Source organism: Triticum urartu, chromosome 4 (assembly GCF_003073215.2).
Source record: "Triticum urartu cultivar G1812 chromosome 4, Tu2.1, whole genome shotgun sequence".
NCBI classification, from domain to species: Eukaryota; Viridiplantae; Streptophyta; class Magnoliopsida; order Poales; family Poaceae; genus Triticum; species Triticum urartu.
Genome location: NC_053025.1, coordinates 602161863 through 602180729, shown reverse-complemented (window position 1 = coordinate 602180729; position 18867 = coordinate 602161863). Strand labels below are relative to the sequence as shown.

General features: G+C 47.8%; 3 protein-coding genes across 3 annotated transcripts; 1 reads left to right on the top strand and 2 right to left on the bottom strand.

The window, feature by feature from the left end:
* Positions 1–448: 448 nt before the first annotated feature.
* Positions 449–3358, top strand: LOC125553072. The gene is made up of 2 exons (XM_048716827.1): positions 449–568; positions 671–3358. Exons 1-2 carry the CDS (start codon positions 543–545, stop codon positions 2535–2537), a joined length of 1893 nt encoding a protein of 630 aa, XP_048572784.1. The 5' UTR covers positions 449–542; the 3' UTR covers positions 2538–3358.
* LOC125553073 lies at positions 3176–4999 on the bottom strand. Its single transcript, XM_048716829.1, has 3 exons — positions 4788–4999; positions 4538–4622; positions 3176–3952 (listed from the first exon to the last, which is right to left on the bottom strand). Exons 2-3 carry the CDS (start codon positions 4619–4621, stop codon positions 3359–3361), a joined length of 678 nt encoding a protein of 225 aa, XP_048572786.1. The 5' UTR covers position 4622; positions 4788–4999; the 3' UTR covers positions 3176–3358.
* A 2059-nt stretch (positions 5000–7058) lies between these two features.
* On the bottom strand, positions 7059–10152 carry LOC125553071 (E3 ubiquitin-protein ligase RNF170-like). Its single transcript, XM_048716826.1, has 5 exons — positions 9847–10152; positions 8401–8600; positions 7836–7937; positions 7565–7616; positions 7059–7475 (listed from the first exon to the last, which is right to left on the bottom strand). The coding sequence occupies exons 1-5, from the start codon at positions 9968–9970 to the stop codon at positions 7363–7365; spliced, it is 591 nt and encodes a 196-aa protein (XP_048572783.1). The 5' UTR covers positions 9971–10152; the 3' UTR covers positions 7059–7362.
* Positions 10153–18867: the final 8715 nt, after the last annotated feature.

The window sequence follows — 18867 nt, the reverse complement described above, 5'->3', positions numbered from 1 at the left end:
CCTTACCCTCAGATCACGGCGAGGAACAGGCAAGAATTATTGTAGTAATAAAAGGCTAAGGTGAAGAAGCAGAATATGTATGCATCGTTTCGATTGAGAGAGCACGTGTAATTTTACTCCCTCTGTTTTTTACAACTTCGCATAGTTGTGCCTTAAGTCAAACTTTCTGGAGTTTGACCAAATTTATAGAAAAACAATCAATATCTACAATACCAAATCAATATCATTAGATCCTTCATGAAAACAGATCTAGCACACAGCGACCGGAAGTGGCGATCTCGGGCAGCGGCGAGGAGGGGGCTGGCAAGGGGTTGGCTACAGCAGCGTTTTAGCTTTGATGTTTCATTTTCCCGTTTAATTAATCAAAAGATTAAAGGAGAACTGGACTAGTGCCCACCTTCATTACATCACAAGGCAGCACCACTCTTTCATGTATGTATAGGGTCATCGATCACATTGGGTCACCCGAGGAGAAATTAAGCTTAGCTAGCTAAAACCAAAATACCCAAGTGAACAAGGGAGGAAGAGGAAGCACCGCGTGCATGGGTGTCTCAGATGCAATGCAATGGTGGGATGAGTGGAAGCTGCGCGTCCTCATCTTGTGCAGCCTCTCTGTCCAGTTCTTCCTCTACTTCTCTGATTGGGTGCGTCTATTGCATAAGCTACGCAGGTTGAGGGTGCTGGTGTGGATGGCGCACATAGGCGGGGATGCCCTAGCGGTCTACGCTCTCGCCATCCTCTTCAACCGCCAAAAGCAGCAAACTGCTGATGTGGAGAGCGACGCTCTCGAGCTCATATGGGTGCCTTTCCTCCTCATTCACCTCGGAGGCCAGAACATAAGTGCCTACAGCCTCGAGGACAATGAGCTTTGGAAGCGGCATGTCATAACTCTGGTGTCACAAGTCGCGGTCGCCTTGTACATCTTCTGCAAGTGGTGGTCCGGCCAGAAGAAACTCCTTCAGGCGGCAGTCTTGCTCTTTGTCGTTGGCATCCTCAAGTTCACTCAGAAGCCATGGGCCCTCCGGAGGGCCAGCTTCAATAGCATGGCTTCCAGAAGTCTGTCCGTGCAAAGAGAAAAAGGATACATTCCTCCATGTTGGACATGGTGCACTGTGAATTGCGGGGATTTTGCTTCAGTGGGGCGGGAAGGAGAGGAAGGGCACAAACGCAATCTTTCACTTGAAGAATATGTAAAAGATGCAAAGAAGCTTGTAAAAGAGACGGAGCTGGCGAGTGGAAATGACCAAAGAACAGCATATCAAAAGTTTCGACGCCGTGCAATGAACTACATCTCTATGATGCTGGTGGATCTATCTACTCGGTACTCTGTTCGTCTTAACTATCTGCAGTATTTCCTCAAGCTGGATGACAAGTATGGACACAAAATTTTACGGATATGGGCTAGGGATACATATGGTGCCTTGTACACCAAAACAAGATCACTCAACAGTTGTGTTGGCTTCTGCTCATGGTTCTTGCTTCCGTTCCTGACATTAGCTTCCCTGGTGCTCTTCGTCAAGAGTAACAAGGATGGTTACAATAAGAACGACGTGATAGTATCATACATCCTGTTTGCTTGCACAGTCATGATTCAATTGTTGCCCTTTGTGCTCAGGCTCGGAAGCAAAACTGCTACTTGGCCAGACATGGTTTCACAGCACAATCTCATGTGCTTCTGTGCTCGCAAGAAGCAGCCCACCACTTTGATGAAACTTGCTGCCTTCAAGTGCTTCAGGGAGTACACTAACAAGCATTGGTACAATTGGCAGGTGCCTGCGGCCTTTGAGATTGAAGGGTTGATTCGCCGGTACATAAAAGATGGGTGGGAGTGCATACATGATGCTGCCACATACAGAAGATTCAACAATCTCAGGGGACAACAGGCTCTGTCGAAGCACCCTCAGCTGGGACAACAACTCGGTTGGAGCCTCAACCTACCGTTCGACGAGATTGTCCTTGTGTGGCACATAGCCACAGACCTCTGCTTCTACCACCCCAACACATCCTCCCAAGGTCTAAGTGGAGACACCACCCTACGCAGCAGGCAGATATCCAACTACATGATCCACCTGCTTTTCATGTGTCCTGAGATGCTAATGCCAGGGACGAGACAAGATTGGTTCACAGTTGCTTGCAATGATATCAAGCACATTCTCACGGACCAGAATGATCCACGAAGCATTGCACAGAGGATTCTTCTCATGGAACATGGTGAACTTAAAGGAGATGTCGTTCCCAATGCGCACAAACTCGCAAAGAAGCTCATGGAACACCCCAACGAGGAAGAGAGGTGGAAGGTGATCCAAGGTGTGTGGGTGGAGATGCTCTGTTATTCTGCCAGTAGGTGCAGAGGCTACCTGCATGCCAAGAGCCTGGGTGATGGCGGGGAGTTCCTCACAAATGTCTGGTTCTTATGGTCGTTGATGGGAATGGAAATCCTGGGCGACAAGATCCACATACCAAGTCAGCTTCTTGAAGAAGAGATCTGCATAACAAGTCAACCTCTTGAAATAGAAATCATGGATGCTCCCGTTTGAAATTATATCAGTCAGTGTGTGCTGGTAATTTCCAGCTCTCCTCTTCCGGTTGTGCTGCTTTTCATTTCATTTCTTTTCCTATTTTGAGTTGAGTGTGCTGCTGGTTTCTAAACTTGTGTGCTTTGCTTTCAACAAGAGACCGCGAGTTGAGTGCGCACCCGGTGTCGAGCATGTTCGCACTGGGGAATGTCCAAGTAATGCAGCCGTTCGCGTCGCGCCTGATTCTAGCTGTGGGATGGCGCAGCTACGAAAGAATCATGGCACGGAGCGAGCGGATTGTCATAGCACCCATGAGGCCATGACTCATGGGGTCTGTTTGATCTTGTTTATTTAAGCTATTTGTGTGCCCTGTGCTGTGCCCCAACTTGTCTGCGCGCTGTGCCCCAACTTGTCTGCCACGAGTGGTTATGGTTATACGATTTCATCTACCTGTTAATTTGTTATCATTACTTATCAACTGCTTCAGTTCTACTAGTAATCTTTATTTTATACTAGAAGTAAACCCACACATTTATTACTTAAGTCTGACCGAGTTTATCCAGAAAAATATCAGCATCTACGGCACGAAACCAACATCATCAGATCTGTCATGAAGTATGTTTTTATAGTAGATTTATGTGAAGTTGTAGATGTCAATATTTTTCATGATAAACTCGGTCAATGAGCTTTATATATAAACCTGGTAAATGAGCTTTACATATAAACCTGCCCGGAGGAGTACATCCATCTATACAAATCTGCTCGGTTTGATTAATCGATGCAAAAACAGAGTATCGGCTGAACTTCTGAAGGTGTTCGCAGTAATAATTCAGAACAGCACACTAAAACCTAACCCAGCAGCGGGTGCACTGCGCCGCACAGTCCCCTCTGCAATCCACATTGTAGCCCAAAACCTTCGGATTCCGCAAAAGAACACTCCGGAGAGTCTTCCCGTTTATACCCCAGTCGCTGTCCAGCTTGCCGACATTCAGCTTCACCTCGCTCTCAAGATCGCACCCAAGAACCTCTGGGAATTTCTTGAGCAGCTTGTAAAGGTCTTCGTCAGATAGCCCGAGGCCCCTGACGTAGTCCAGCACTCCGCTTACCACCTCCGTGCTCGGAACCTCCTTCTTTCTCTCCTCGGTCCAGTATGGCGAATGGAGCCATCCGAACGCCTTTTTCAGCATCTTCTCGGCATCTTCGGTGGAGAAATTCAGTGTTGTGAGTATCTGCTTGCACTCTTCCCATGTCTTGCTGTCACCGGCGGCATCCACCACAGCGGCGGCCTGAGCTGGGTCAGATGACAGTGTTCGCCATTTTCCTTGAATCCTACTTGCAGCTTTAGTGTTTCCATGCCGAGCGTTTGGCTGGACAGTTAATCTTGTTCCATGCGTCTTCTTGGAAAAGGTGACACTTGGAGATGTCGAGAGATGGCACTGGAGGAATAGAAGATGAACCCCACACAGTCAGAAGTCAGCGATGTGCGTTAGGTGAACAGGAAGAGAAACTGAGAAACTGGAGACTCCAAGTGTAATAACACAATATATGGCAGAGAAAACAAACGACTGGGATGTTAAGCTGAGATTTGCAGAGAAAGCAATCACTGTGAATGTAGTCCTTGGGGACTCAGATTCCAAACTGTAATTACGCTTGGTAGTAGTAAAAAAGCCTAAAATAAATAGTTCCACATATCATCTGAATATATACTGAACAGGTTGGAGTACAGAGCTACTCCCTCTGTTGAGAAACAGAGGCAGTAGCAAAAGATGTGGTGGATTTGCTACTGGCATATGAATATATGATTGATATTGGTGCACCGAAACTGCACTAGCTAGCGTATATAAGGAGCGTGCAGTTTAATTGTATTCAGGAGGGAATTCATATATTAGCTGGTAGTAAGTACTCCTATGTGGGATAAATTAAATCCCCAATAAACAGAGTGAGCGCGCGCAAGCAGTTGAAACCAAATCAAGGGGCTAGTTAGTTAGTTAGTCAGGTGGGGGTGGGGCATCGGATCTTACGGGTTGGAAGAAGGCCGAGGAAGCGGCGGCAGTTTCAGTGGCCGTCAGGAAGGGGGAGGGCAGCGCCGGCGACCTGGCCAACATCCTGCAGAGAGTGCCGCACAAATGGTGAGCGGTAAGGATGGAGCCAAAAAAAAGTAGTATCAAGAAAGCCGTCCGACGCAGTCACAGATCGACTGGCGCGGTGGGTGGGTGGAGATCAACGCGGGGCGGGAGGCGGAGGAAAGGGGAGAAGAGCAGCAGTACGCACGCATGGGGCAGGGGGGGCGCCGCTCCTGGCTTCTCTTCTTCCCTGTGGCTCTCCTCCCCACACCTCTGCTTCTGCTTCTCTTGTCTTCCCTGTGGCGTGGCCTCGGCCGGTCTGACTCTCTCCTCTCGGGTCTCGGCAGAGGTGGGTGGGTGGGGAAGCCGGAGAGGGAGGGAGATGGCCCTTGGGAGCCGGTTCGGTTCCAGCCAGCCACTCGCGATCGCGAGGCCTCGCAAGAGCCACCACAAACGAAACAGACCACAGGCTTCGTTTTGTTTTGCAGCTGCAGGTGTCTCTCTTTTGACTGACAGCAAGCAGCGTAGGTAGACGCATCACCCACCACACTAGTATCCTCGTTTGATATGCAGCAGGTGCCCTTTTCCTTCTCCTGCCGTCATTTACTGGACGCTTGTTGCCCGCATCCACCCCAACCAGATCCGTGCGGGGAGAATTTGACCTCTTTGATTGTTTATACCGCATCAAAATACTAAACACATCTCTGGGCCTAGCTCAGAGGGAACAGGCGAGGCCGTTTTTCCAAAGCCAGGCCCGAGCGATGCAACTCGAGGCATGTGGGCGACGGCAGTCTCGAGGCGTCGAGTTGTTTTGCAAAGCTGCGGCGTAAATTACCCTTACCGCTCTCTCTCCCCTATCCCCACTCTCACACCGGCGACGATCACCGTCTTCAGCACCGCGCCGGCAGCAGCTCAGCAATGGCGGTAAGCCATTTGTCCCATCTTTTTGATTTCCTGCATTCGATTGACGTTTTAGATTGGATTTCCGCAATCGATTCAAGCGTTGGGGATCAGTTTTAATACCGGACGGTTAGGGGATTGGATTTCAAGCATCGGATTTTAGGGTTCGTACGGTGATTTTGAGTACAAGGTGCTAGGGGGTGGGGTAAATCAACCTTGCCCGCGGCGACCAATGGTGGCGCTTCAAGGCCCGTAGACTAGTTATCGTCCACCACCAGCGCATCGTGGCCAGGATCCGGCGCCACCGCGATGACCGGTTGGGCATAAGGAGGCCTCGCAAGCCTGTTCAGAGGGCTAGATGGGCAAAGTACAGACCCGTCAGGCCTCATCATGCCCAATCGGTCGTCGCGGTGGCGCCGGAGGACGGCCACGAAGCGCTGATGGTGGACGACAACTAGGCTACGGGCCTCGAAACCGCTAGGATTGCCCTCAAGGGCAATGGTGTGTTGCATTTTTGGTCTGCTGATGCTACCTCTTGTAGTGTGTTCATAATTATGCAAATCCACTCGTTCGTACCCAGTCGACGCTATATTTGTGCTGTTCATTGACCTCTATTCGTGTTGTTGATCATTATGCAGATCGAGAGCGCTCCTTGGAAATCACAAGGGCAAGCAGGTGGTGTCGGCAGAAGAGAAAGGCAAGGAGGTGGTGGAGCTCCCCAGCACCCCCAAGCGGTCCAGGAACTTCGGTCATTTCCATGTCGAGGCCGGGCCAACCCACTTCTACAAGGTCATCCTTGCTCCGAATCTGGAGTGCCTGTTGATGCCACTTGACTCCACCAAGCACTTCTTCGTCGTCCCTAAAGAATTCAAGCTGGAGACCAACACTGGCTGCAATTAGAGGGTGTTGGTACGGATGATGAACGACAGAGTCGCCCTTGATAAGGGTTGGACCCCCTTCGCCGCCGTTCATCATATCAAGATTGAGTACCTGGTCACTTTCAAGCTGCTGACTCCAGACAACATGAGGGTGATCGTCTTCAACAAAGAAGGCGTGGAGGTGGTGGCAAAGTACAAGAAGCACGACGTGGCCTTCACGATGGATGCCTAAAACGTTTACTCTTACCTGGTTTGCTTAGCATGAGACTGTTTGTTTAAAGCTCTGTTTATCGTACTTGTGTTGCTAAACTTTGTTTAATTCTGTGGCACTATATTGAACTTGTTGCGACATATGCTGTGCTTGCTAAAGTGCTGGTAAACTCACCACTCCGAAAGGAGGTTATTAGACCTCGTTGCCTATATGCAACAAAACACTGTGTAGCAATATGAGCCCAGCCAATGCAAACAACCAAATACAGGGTCTATAATCGGTGCTACGATACAGGGAGACAAACATCGTTCAAATGAACATTTTTAGCTTGCATTTGCTCAACCAGACCCAATTAGAACAAGTTTACAAAATGCCAAAAACGATGCTGTCAAGCAAACATGCCCTGTATTTCAAACTTGACGCTCGAGAAAAACACCCCACTAATTCCACAGGACACAGGAAGGATAGTGGGGTCTGATGATCGGTAGTAGAAGTATCAACCAGCATTCGAACAAGAATAAACAACTTCCTGTTGGTTGCCTTTTTCTTTTCTTGATTGATCGAATCAACTATAGCACTGACAATGAGCTAAAGTACAGCGTGTTTGTTCATCATCCACGATCCATCTAGTAGCAAACCCAAATAAAGCCGCTCCACCCTCATTAACACAGCGAAACATTAATTCCCGTACAGTACAGCTCAGACCTCTCAAACCGCCATCGGTGTGGGGGTACGTACAGCGGCGGCCACCAGCTACTGCTACTATGCATCATCAGCGGCGCGCCGAGTCCAGATCAGTGGCCTCCGTGGCGGTAGAGGAGCAGCGACCGGTACACGGCCGCCAGGTGGAGGAACACGATCACCAGGATGAGGAAGTCGTCGAAGAACCCAAACAGCCCCAGCACGCCTGCACATCCAGCAACACCCATCAAAATGCCGATTGACTGATGCATCAAACGTCAGCGTGGACATAAAAAGGGAGATTGACTCGCTTACTTTCAGGGAGGATGTCGACGGGGCTCAGGACGTAGACTCCGCTCAGGATCACCTACATAGTTCGAATCAGCAAGAGCGTCAGGTTCGTATTTACGTTCTGATCGGTCTCATGCCTCGCATCCATAGCACCGGTCACCAACGGAAGGTACGAAGATGAATGAAGTAACAAACAGTGTGACCTGTTTGGTTTACTTCCACCATCTCAGTAGTTTTCCAGTGTAATAGTGTTAACATGGTATAAACATAGTTTAATGGCCTACAACATTCGTACCATCAGAATCATCCTCGCCCTGAATACAAGTGGGAGGGTCCTCTGGGGATCCATTAGTTCTCTGAACAGCCTTCGTATGAAAAACGGTAGGTCTTGCAGCCTCTGAAAAAGACAATAATGAACTAGTGGTTACCCATAACCTATTATTTGTAAATGCTAGAGTTTGTCTTTGGATTACAAAATACAGTCAATTCATTTACAATACTAACATCTATTATGACAAGTATAAATCTTGAATACTTATAACTAAACAATTCACAATGTTCAAATCCGGCAACACCATCAGTGATGCTCTATAACTATTTCCCTTCCCTACAGTCATTAACATGGGAAGTTTTAGCCTATAAGAACATGGGAGACTTAACACATTTCCCCCTTGGCATTGCTGAAGTGCTATCAGGAATTTTGGCCAATCAAATATCAATTGTAATATTTATATCAGGAAAACAATTGTCGGTCTTCTTGTGGTGGCTGAAAATTTTAGATCATTTGGCTATATCTCTTGTGTACACTATGTATCTGAAATAAATGAAGCCAGCTTTTCATGGCAGAACAGAGTATAAACCTGAGTTAGGCTGCGTGGTGCTCCACCGAATATGTGATTGTAGTGCTGAATCTCTCCCAAAACACGCTGAAGCTGGGGATCATCATTCTGATCGTCTGATACATTAGCAGGTACCAGCAGATTTATAAGGCGGCGGCAAATGGGACACTTGCAAGGCTGTACAGCAGCTCCATGATTCCAAACACGGATGATGCACTCTCCTGCAAAATTTGGGAACTTAGAAGAACTAACTAAATCTTCAGTAATAGAACTATAGAAGATAATGCCCTACCCTACACAGGAATAAGATGGGTGAAGTACAGACAATGTGTGAATCAGCAACAAGATATTACAACATATTGTGTAGAGGGGAACCCGGAAGACAAATAATAACCTATGCAGCGGACATCTCCACTGTAACACACCATATGGTAATATCTACTCCCTCTGTTCACTTTTATAAGGCATTGTAGGCACTTTAGACAGCGTGCAAAACAGCTCAATTTGAGTTGTCTGAAACGACTTATAAAAGTGTACGGAGGGAGTACTATTACATTGATTATACACTTTAGGCAGACAAACTTGCTTATTCCTAGTGAACAAAATTAGCGCCACATTTCCTTTTTTTTTTCGAACCGGGCTATACCCCTTTCCATTGCAAATGAACGGAAATACAGAGTTCAGAAACATGTCAGGAGCGCCACATTTCCTTAAAATGATAGTTAGTATCCTTCAACCAAGATACAAGGATGCATATGGAATTCCAGAAGTAATTCATCCTTTGTTTCAGGCGGAAACGATCTGAACTCAACATGAACACGCACATGTGATTTTGTTGCTTCGGCCCTGTGAGCGGACATTGGATGGGCCGAGACGATGCTTATATCGGCAATGAATGTGGGTTTTCTACAATGGCTGCACGAGGGGATGGTGTTCATCGCCTTCAGTACTTGCAGGAAACAATTTTAAACTCCAGATAATGAGAAGCAATCTTGAAATATGGCAGATATTTCTGTCGTGCACATTCTAGTAGACACTACCCTGTTATCAAACAGGTGGTGCACATAGATTCTAGTACCCACTACTGTCCTGCCATCCCGTTACACACTATATGAGTTCCATTATTTCACCCTAAGCAAACCAGAGCACCCTAAACCCTCATTTCGGATCGATTCGAGCAAGCATGTCCTAGACAAACTAGGAGAGAACAAGGGCAAGTTCTCGATCTGGGCGTACGGCTCCGCAGCTCGCCATTGATCTGAACAATCGAACGAATCTGACACTCGTCGGCAATTCCGAGCAATCCAGAGCCCCCCTTCCCCGCATCCGAAGGGAAGGAGCAGCAGCTTCCCGTGACCAGCCGAACGCTCACGCCTCTATACAATTTGTGGCAAAATTTCCGGGGAGGGAGGGGGAACAGTGGAGATGGATCGGGGGAGGAAAGGGGGGAGGGAGGGAGGGACGAACCGCAGAACCAGTGGGAGCAGTTGGCCTGGCAGGGGATCCGGAAGCGGTCGTGGCAGACGGAGCAGACGTCGTCCTCCGGCGGCACCGGCGACGCCGACGAGGAGGCGGCGGCGGCGGAGCTCATCCCCTTCCTTCCTTCCTTCCCTGTCGCTGTCGCCCTCGGAGACGCACGGGAAGGCACACGTCACACGCGTTTCTGTTTTCGTTTCCCTTTCACGGTCAAGTGAGTCGTCGGACGGAAACCGTTTTGCTCTGCTTTTTGCCGTCGTCGGCTCGACGCGCACGCCACGCGGTGCTACCCCGACAAGAAGCAACGAATGCCTTTTGTTAGCTTACTACATGGACCATGTGGTAATGCCTTTTTATACTTAACTAAACGCGAGATATGTATATGGCACGCCATATCTTTTTGCAAAACTGCTGAACGACCTCATCAACGTCCGTTTTGCATATAGCGGACACGATCCCGCCTGGCAGCCCCCTGATATCTCTCTCCCTCACCCACTCCAGCCGCGCCGCCAGGAAGGCTTCATGCCCTCCCTCACCCACTCCAACCGAGCACCCGCGCTTGCTTGGTATGCTTAGACTGCGCGATTCTCGCAACGTCTGACGGACAATTCTCCATGTCCCAAGGGAGGATTGTGTTCTCATTCACCCCCATATAAGTGTCTGACCATCAGGAAGGTAAGTTGAGTTCAGTTATTAGTCTGTGTCAGCGATTTGTGTACATAATTTCCTTGTTTAATCACACCATCATTGGATCGGAGCTTCTTCTTACTAGTTTGCTACAACATTACAGCCACGCATGGCTAGCTTCTGGTTCAGTCTGTTAAGTGTTTGACTGCCAAATGTTAATTGGATAATTGAAGGTATAGAAAGGGCTTTTTACGAGCGCTAAGGCCTTTGCATGTGTCAAAGAGAAATAATAACCAAGAATGTAAGATAATTGAACATTGTGTCAAAGAGAGATAATGGTCAAGAATGCAAGAGAGGAAATCACAGTGGCAGCATCCACTGAAGAATGTAAATACATACCATTTTTACTTCAGTGTATTAATGCAAGCCTCTTTGATCTGCTGAAGGTTAATCCTTTGTGCTAGCTTCTGTTTAGGGTGTTCCTGGTTTTCTGTGTGAATAGTGTTGTAAGCTCGAAGTTGGTAATTATAAGTAGCTATCTTCCTTGTAAAATGTACGGACTTCCATTTTTTGTTTGGTAATTTGCATAACCTCCTTTCAGTTGAGTCCTTTCCCTGATTCAATTGCTTATCAGCTTTAGAAAGGCTGGAGCTATTAAAACCGTAATGTTACTCATTTGAAATTGCGGCCTACTATTGACAATGATGAAAATGATTCAAGCAATGCGCAGGCACTGTGCAAGTCTGAAGTTACCGAGAGAGAAAACCTACGGTGGAGGACAATGTGTTGGCAGTTGACGTGAATGGTGTTGCCCCGAAAGATGGTAACCCCACAGCCGCAAGCTTGGTTGTCGCAAATGGCTGATGATTTTTTGTCTATTGAGTTGTGAGTAAGGTCACATGACAGTTTTTTGGGAGTTTTGGAGAAGGCTGGCACAGTTCAACTGTTGGAGGCAATCAGGGATGTGTTGGGTCTGTAGGTGATTTTGCAGAAAGTTTGATGGATATGGTTAGATTTCTCTTGAGATTTTCCTCTGCTTTATCTTTGAGTTGGGTTTGCTTGTTAGGAGATAGAGATCATCAGTTGTTGATCTGGGGTGGTGGTGTGCTGTCTTTTTTATCTTGTCGCCGTGGTTACAAAATGTATCTAGATGTGGTGATTTGTACTGGTTTTGCGAGAAGTAACTTGTGTGTTTGAGAGTTTGTCTCTCTTATGTTTGAGATGCATCTCATGTTTGCTTCAACAATCTTATCAGCGACTTTATAGATTGTAAGATAATCGGCCAGAACTATAGGTAAGACTTGTGTAAACAACATGGTAACTTACATATGCATCTGTGTAATATTATTTATCTGTATATCATGATAATTTACGCACTGCACACCTGATAACTTGCAACCCCATGGTAAATTTTACCGACTTTTGTTTCTAAAGAAAAACACGTCGCGCAAGGCCAGTAGAATCTAGACGGAAAAGCGTGAGTCGGGCGTGCGTGGCTGTTTCTATGGAGTCGTCTCCACCCTCAGGCTGGTCATGATGGTAGTATCATAGCCAGTATCATGCGTGTCAACCAGGCAATTTTGATGAGGTGTCATAACATTAAATGAAGAAAGAAAGGGTGGAGTATCATATCATGATAACGTATCATAATAAATGTTATGCTACTTTGTGTCATGCATGACAATAAATAAAGTACTATATAATACTAATATATGATACTATGCATTAGGGAGGTAGTATCATGCACTAATATCATGTGCATGATACTACTATATGATACTTCCCATTACAACCAGCCTCGTTCTCTGCCCCGCCGCTCCACGGCGGCGTGTTCAGCCGCTCCATTCGTGACTCCTCCATCGTAAGCCCGTACACGCACGCACACAGCGACGCAATGGTTGAATTGATTGATTATCGAGTGCATAGCGTACGTGCTTTTGGTTGTATGAGTCAACGGCCAAATGCATGCAGAGTAGTACATCGCGGCGTACGCAGGGGGTGGTGCAGGGCGAGCACGCAGCGCTGCAGGGGGCGCAGTGCATCTACGGCGTGGGGGAGGTGCGGATGTGCGCGTCAGAGTTCTACCTCGGCGAACAGACCATCGCCGCCACGAAGGGCCGCACCGAGGTGGGCGGCTTCGTGCTCTGGCAGGAGTGCTCCGGGCTGTGGTACTTCGGGGCTCATCATGGCCGGTCAAGAGATGAACGCATGTTGTGCCGCTCGGCCTTTGGCGGCGCGACGTCATCGGCACTCCACGTCGTTCAGGCTGCAAGTGGGACTCTCCGCGGGAGGCCCGCGTCCGCCCCACATCCGCCACATCGTACATGTGGAAGTCCCGCATCTGTCCGCATAGTTTTAGACGGGATAAGTAGGTTCCGTGGGTATCCCACATGACTGAAAATAAATGTTTCTTTCGCTAGTAACTGATCCATAGCACGTAACTTAATCAAAGAAGAAAGATCGACCAACACTCCTAGCTGGAGGTATCTATCGTACCTCGTGTCGATACTTGGGCTGCTCAGGCTAGTCATAGTGGGAGTAACTTAGTTAGTAACATAACACATCTCAAGACAAGTTTGCTTATGTGGCACCTAGTTAATGAGGAGAAAGGTGTTTGGAATAACATATTATGTTACCATCACATAGCGCTTCCCAAGAAATGTTGTGTCTATAAGCTAATAAATGCAACCATATATGATACGACTTCTATGACACTTAGCACTATGAAGGTAGTAACATAGACTAGTGTCATATGCATGACACTAGTCTAAGTTACTCCCCACTATGACCAGCCTCAGAGAGACCGGACCGTGGCGTCCTCCGGCACTTGCTTCCGCTTCACAGGCTTGGCATGCGATCTAGTCGGCAAGGCCTCCCTGACGGCGGCAGGGAGGTGGTGCGGTGCAGCTCCTCCATCTTGTGATTGTTCTCCTCCACCTGCCTCCACCGCTGCTCGTCATACGCGAGCACACGTGACATCGTAGACAAGGCCAGTTACATGAAGTCGGAGCTGATCCAGGCCTAGTTCTTTTGCCGATTCTGCCAGAATCTTAAGAATCAGGCCTTCCCTCAGCTTCTCCCAGAATTTTGAACTCATATTTCTTTTACAATTCTAACTAGTTAGGATGTAAACAACTAGGATTGTTAAAATTAACATAGAATCTGGGAATATTGCCCGGGTGTGGATGGATTCCATCAATGGGCTGCCCCCCTTTCGGGAACAATTCCCACATCTTTTCTCAACATGCACTGATCCTGAATGCACGGTGGATAGGGTGAGCCTTGTGGAAACTAGCATTTTCTTCAGACGAGGGCTTAGTGTTGAACTGTCTGAGCAATGGAAAACGATCTGAGCCATGGTCCGTGGTCTAACACTGACCAGTGATAGTGATTGGGTGTCTTGGGGGCTTAATCAAAATGGCAAATTCTCGACTAAATCAGTCTATAAATGGCTGGAGAGATCGATTAGTGGATGCCACTATAGATGGATCTGGAGAGCCAAGTTACCTCTCAAAATTAAAATCTTCCTTTGGCAAATGTCGCAGGATGCTATGCTTACTAGACAGGTCATGCGTAGTAGAAAATGGCCTGGTAACCCTTGTTGCTCCTTCTGCAACGAGGTTGAGAGTTCACAGCACCTGTTTTTCACCTGCCCTGTGGCGAAATGTCTGTGGAGATCCGTTGGGGTCATGCTGGGTACCGATAGATGTCCCAGTAGTTATTGGTAGTACTATGCGTGGTGCCATGTTTTTCTTTCTGGGGGACAGAAATTTTATACGGTGGGCCTTGAAGCTGCCTGCTGGGCTATCTGGCTGGCTCGAAATCGAGCCACTTTTGAGAAGAAAATGATCAAAACTCCTTTTGAGATTGTCTTTTCTATGTGTTCTTTCTTGCTTTATTGGACAGGTCTGCAGCAAGGAGATGATGCTAAAAAGCTACGTACAGGCGCAGAGCAGATCAGGGCGGGGGCTATGCAGATGATGAAGTTGTGCGAGGCTGCCAGGCAGCCAATCACCGGAGAGTGATCTGCTGGAGCTACACGCCGAAGTTTGAAGCCTTTTGTTCTTTGTTGCTTCGAATAGAATGCTATTTTGGTCTGGTGGTGTCAGTTTGGCCCTTGGAGGTCGGTTATGTAATAGCTAGTTAGACTTAAAGATATTGGTGTTGCTCAGGTTTTCGCCCCATGGCACTCGTCACGATGTCAGGCGAGTGTGGTGGGTTTCCTGGCAGTGCTTGAACTCGCTTTTTCCCTTTCCCTTCTTCTTGAACATGTTTCCGGAACTGTTGTATTTCCGTTCTATGCAATGGAAAGGGGTTAAAAGCCCAGTTAAAAAAAGGATTGTTAATAAATATGGGTTCAAGATTCTGGGAGAAGCTGGGTGGAGGGTCAATTCTCAAGATTCTGGGAGGATTGGCCAAAAGAACTGGGCCCCAGACGGCCGTCATAATGGCCCGATCAAGGGGCAAGCAGGCTGCCTCTGGCATCGTCCACTGCCTGGCGCACCTCCTGGTCGACTGCCCTCCTCCGCCGTAGGTGCTCGTTCGTGGCGACGCCGGCGGGTCGTGCCCTACACGTGCAAAGAGGAAGTGCAATCGCGGGATGTGATGGACTAGTGGTTGGAATTCGTCGGGGACACCTTGCTCATCTTGGTGTATTGCCCAAGCGGCGAGTTTGGACTGGCGATGGAGACGCCCGGCCAGATGATGAGGCAAAGAGACGCACTGCAGGTGTTCGGCAATATACCATGCCGGTGTACTGCCTAGCCCATCCATCCTCGTCTTTCCCGATGCCACCTAGGAAATCCGTGTTTGGATACGTTAAAAATGATCGGGACTGCAGAAGACAAGGTACAAACTTAAGGCTTCGTTTGACACGAGAGGTTTTGGGGGGTATCGAGTGGATTTTCCACGCGTGGCCCAGAACCCTCTACAATCCTCCTTGGCCCATTTGGCAGACGAGGTTGTTGGGGATCGTAGCAGAAATTCAAAATTTTCTACGCATCACCAAGATCAATCTATGGAGTAATCTAGCAACGAGGGGGAGGAGAGTGCATCTGCATACCCTTGTAGATCGCTAAGCGGAAGCGTTCAAGTGAACGGGGTTGATGGAGTCGTACTCGTCGTGATCCAAATCACCGATGATCCTAGTGCCGAACGGACGACACCTCCGTGTTCAACACACGTGCAACCCGGTGACGTCTCCTACGCCTTGATCCAGCAAGGGGAGAAGGAGAGGTTGGGAAAGACTCCATCCAGCAGCAGAACGACGGCGTGGTGGTGGTGGAGGAGCGTGGTACTCCAGCAGGGCTTCGCCAAGCACCGCAAGAGACGAGGAGGGAGAGGGGTAGGGCTGCGCCAACAGGGAGATTCAATCGCGTGTTGGGCTGCCCCTTTGCTCAAGTATATATAGGGGGAGGGGAGGGGCTGCGCCCCCACCTAGGGTTCCCTCCCTAGGGGTGGCGGCAGCCCCCAGATCCCATCTGGGAGGCGGCCAAGGGGGAGAGAGAGGGGGGCGCACCTAGGGTGGGCCTTAGGGCCCATCTACGCCTAGGGTTCGCCCCCTCTCCTCTTGAGGACGCCTTGGGCCTTGGTGGGAGGCGCCCCAGCCCACCTAGGGGCTGGTCCCTTCCCACTATTGGCCGATGTAAGCCTCCGGGGCTGGTGGCCCCACCTGGTGGACCCCCGGACCCCTCCGGTGGTCCCAGTACACTACCGGTGATGCCCGGAACATTTTCGGTGGCCAAAACCATACTTCCTATATATTAATCTTTACCTCCGGACCATTCCGGAACTCCTCGTGACGTTGGGGATCTCATCCGGGACTCTGAACAACATTCGGTAACCGTGTACATACTTTCCCTATAACCCTAGCGTCATCGAACCTTAAGTGTGTAGACCCTACGGGTTCGGGAGTCATGCAGACATGGCTGAGACAACTCTCCGGTCAATAACCAACAGCGGGATCTTGATACCCATGTTGGCTCCCACATGCTCCACGATGCTCTCATCGGATGAACCATGATGTCAAGGATTTAATCAATCCCGTATACAATTCCCTTTGTCTAGCGGTACGATACTTGCCCGAGATTCGATCGTCGGTATCCCGATACCTTGTTCAATCTCGTTACCGGCAAGTCTCTTTACTCGTTCTGTAACACATCATCCCGTGATCAACTCCTTGGTCACATTGTGCACATTATGATGTCCTACCGAGTGGGCCCAGAGATACCTCTCCGTTTACACGGAGTGACAAATCCCAGTCTCGATTCGTGCCAACCCAACAGACACTTTCGGAGATACCTGTAGTGTACCTTTATAGCCACCCAGTTACGTTGTGACGTTTGGCACACCCAAAGCACTCCTACGGTATCCGGGAGTTGCACAATCTCATGGTCTAAGGAAATGATACTTGACATTAGAAAAGCTTTAGCATACGAACTACACGATCTTTGTGCTAGGCTTAGGATTGGGTCTTGTCCATCACATCATTCTCCTAATGATGTGATCCCATTATCAACGACATCCAATGTCCATGGTCAGGAAATCGTAACCATCTATTGATCAACGAGCTAGTCAACTAGAGGCTTACTAGGGACATGGTGTTGTCTATGTATCCACACATGTATCTGAGTTTCCTATCAATACAATTCTAGCATGGATAATAAACGATTATCATGAACAAGGAAATATAATAATAACCAATTTATTATTGCCTCTACGGCATATTTCCAACAGTCTCCCACTTGCACTAGAGTCAATAATCTAGTTCACATCGCCATGTGATTAACACTCACAGGTCACATCGCCATGTGACCAACATCCAAGAGTCTACTAGACTCAATGATCTAGTTCACATCACTATGTGATAAACACTCAAAGAGTTCTGGGTTTGATCATGTTATGCTTGTGAGAGAGGTTGTAGTCAACGGGTCTTGCCATATTCAGATCCCTATGTATTTCGCAAAACTTTATATCATAGATGCTGCTACCACGTTCCACTTGGAGCTATTCCAAATTGTTGCTCCATTATACGTATTCGGTATCTCTACTCAGAGCTATCCGGATAGGTGTTAAGCTTGCATCGATGTAACTCTTTACGTCGAACTCTTTATCACCTCCATAACCGAGAAACATTTCCTTTTTCCTCTAAGGAAAATTTTGACCGCTATCTGGTGATCTACTCCTAGATCACCTTTGTACCCTCTTGCCAGACATGTGGCAAGGCACACATCAGGTGCGGTATTTTAGCATGGCATACTGTATAGAGCCTATGACAAAGGCATAGGGGACGACCTTCGTCCTTTCTCTTTCTTCTGCCGTGGTTTAAGCTTTGAGTCTTACTCAACCTCACACCTTACAACTCAGGTAAGAACCCCTTCTTTGACTGATCTATTTTGAACTCCTTCAAAAACATGTCAAGGTGTGCGTTCTTTGAAAGTATCATCAGGTGTTTTGATCTATCTCTATAGATCTTGATGCCCAATTTGTAAGCAGCTTTATCCAGGTCTTCCTTTGAAAAACACTCTTCAAACAACCGGTTATGCTTTCTAGAAATTCTACATCATTTTGGATCAACAATATGTCATCCACATATACTTATCAGAAATGTTGTAGTGCTCCCACTCACTTTCTTGTAAATACAAGTTTCTAGCAAACATTGTATAAACCTAAAAGCTTTGATCACTCCATCAAAACATATATTCCGATTCCGAGATGCCTGCTCTAGTCCATAGAAGGATTGCTGGAGCTAGCATACCTTTTAGCATTCTTAGGATCGTCAAAACCTTTTATTGTATCACATACAACTTTTCTTACGAAAACTGGTAAGAAAACTTGTTTTGACATCCATCTGTAAGATTTCATAATCGAAAAATATAGCTAATGCTAACATGATTCCGACGGACTTAAGCATCGCTACGGGTGAGAAATTCTCATCGTAGTCAACTCCTTGAACTTGTGAAAAGACTCTTTCCCACAAGTCGAGCTTCATAGACGGTAACATTGCCACCCACGCCCGTCTTCTTCTTAAAGACCTATTTATCTCAATGGCTTGCCGATCATCGGGCAAGTCCACCAAAGTCCATACTTTGTTCTGATATATGGATCCTATCTCGGATTTCATGGCTTCTAACCATTTGTCGGAATACGGGCCCACCATCGCTTCTCTATAGCTCGTAGGTTCATTGTTGTCTAACAACATGATATCTAAGACATGATTACCGTACCACTTAGGAGTAGTACATATCCTTGTCGACCTACGAGGTTCGATAGCAACTTGATCCGAAGCTTCATGATCACTATTATTAACTTCCTATTCAACAGACGTAGGCTCCACAGAAAACATCTTTCTGTGTTGCATCACTCTCTGGTTGAAATAAAGGTTCG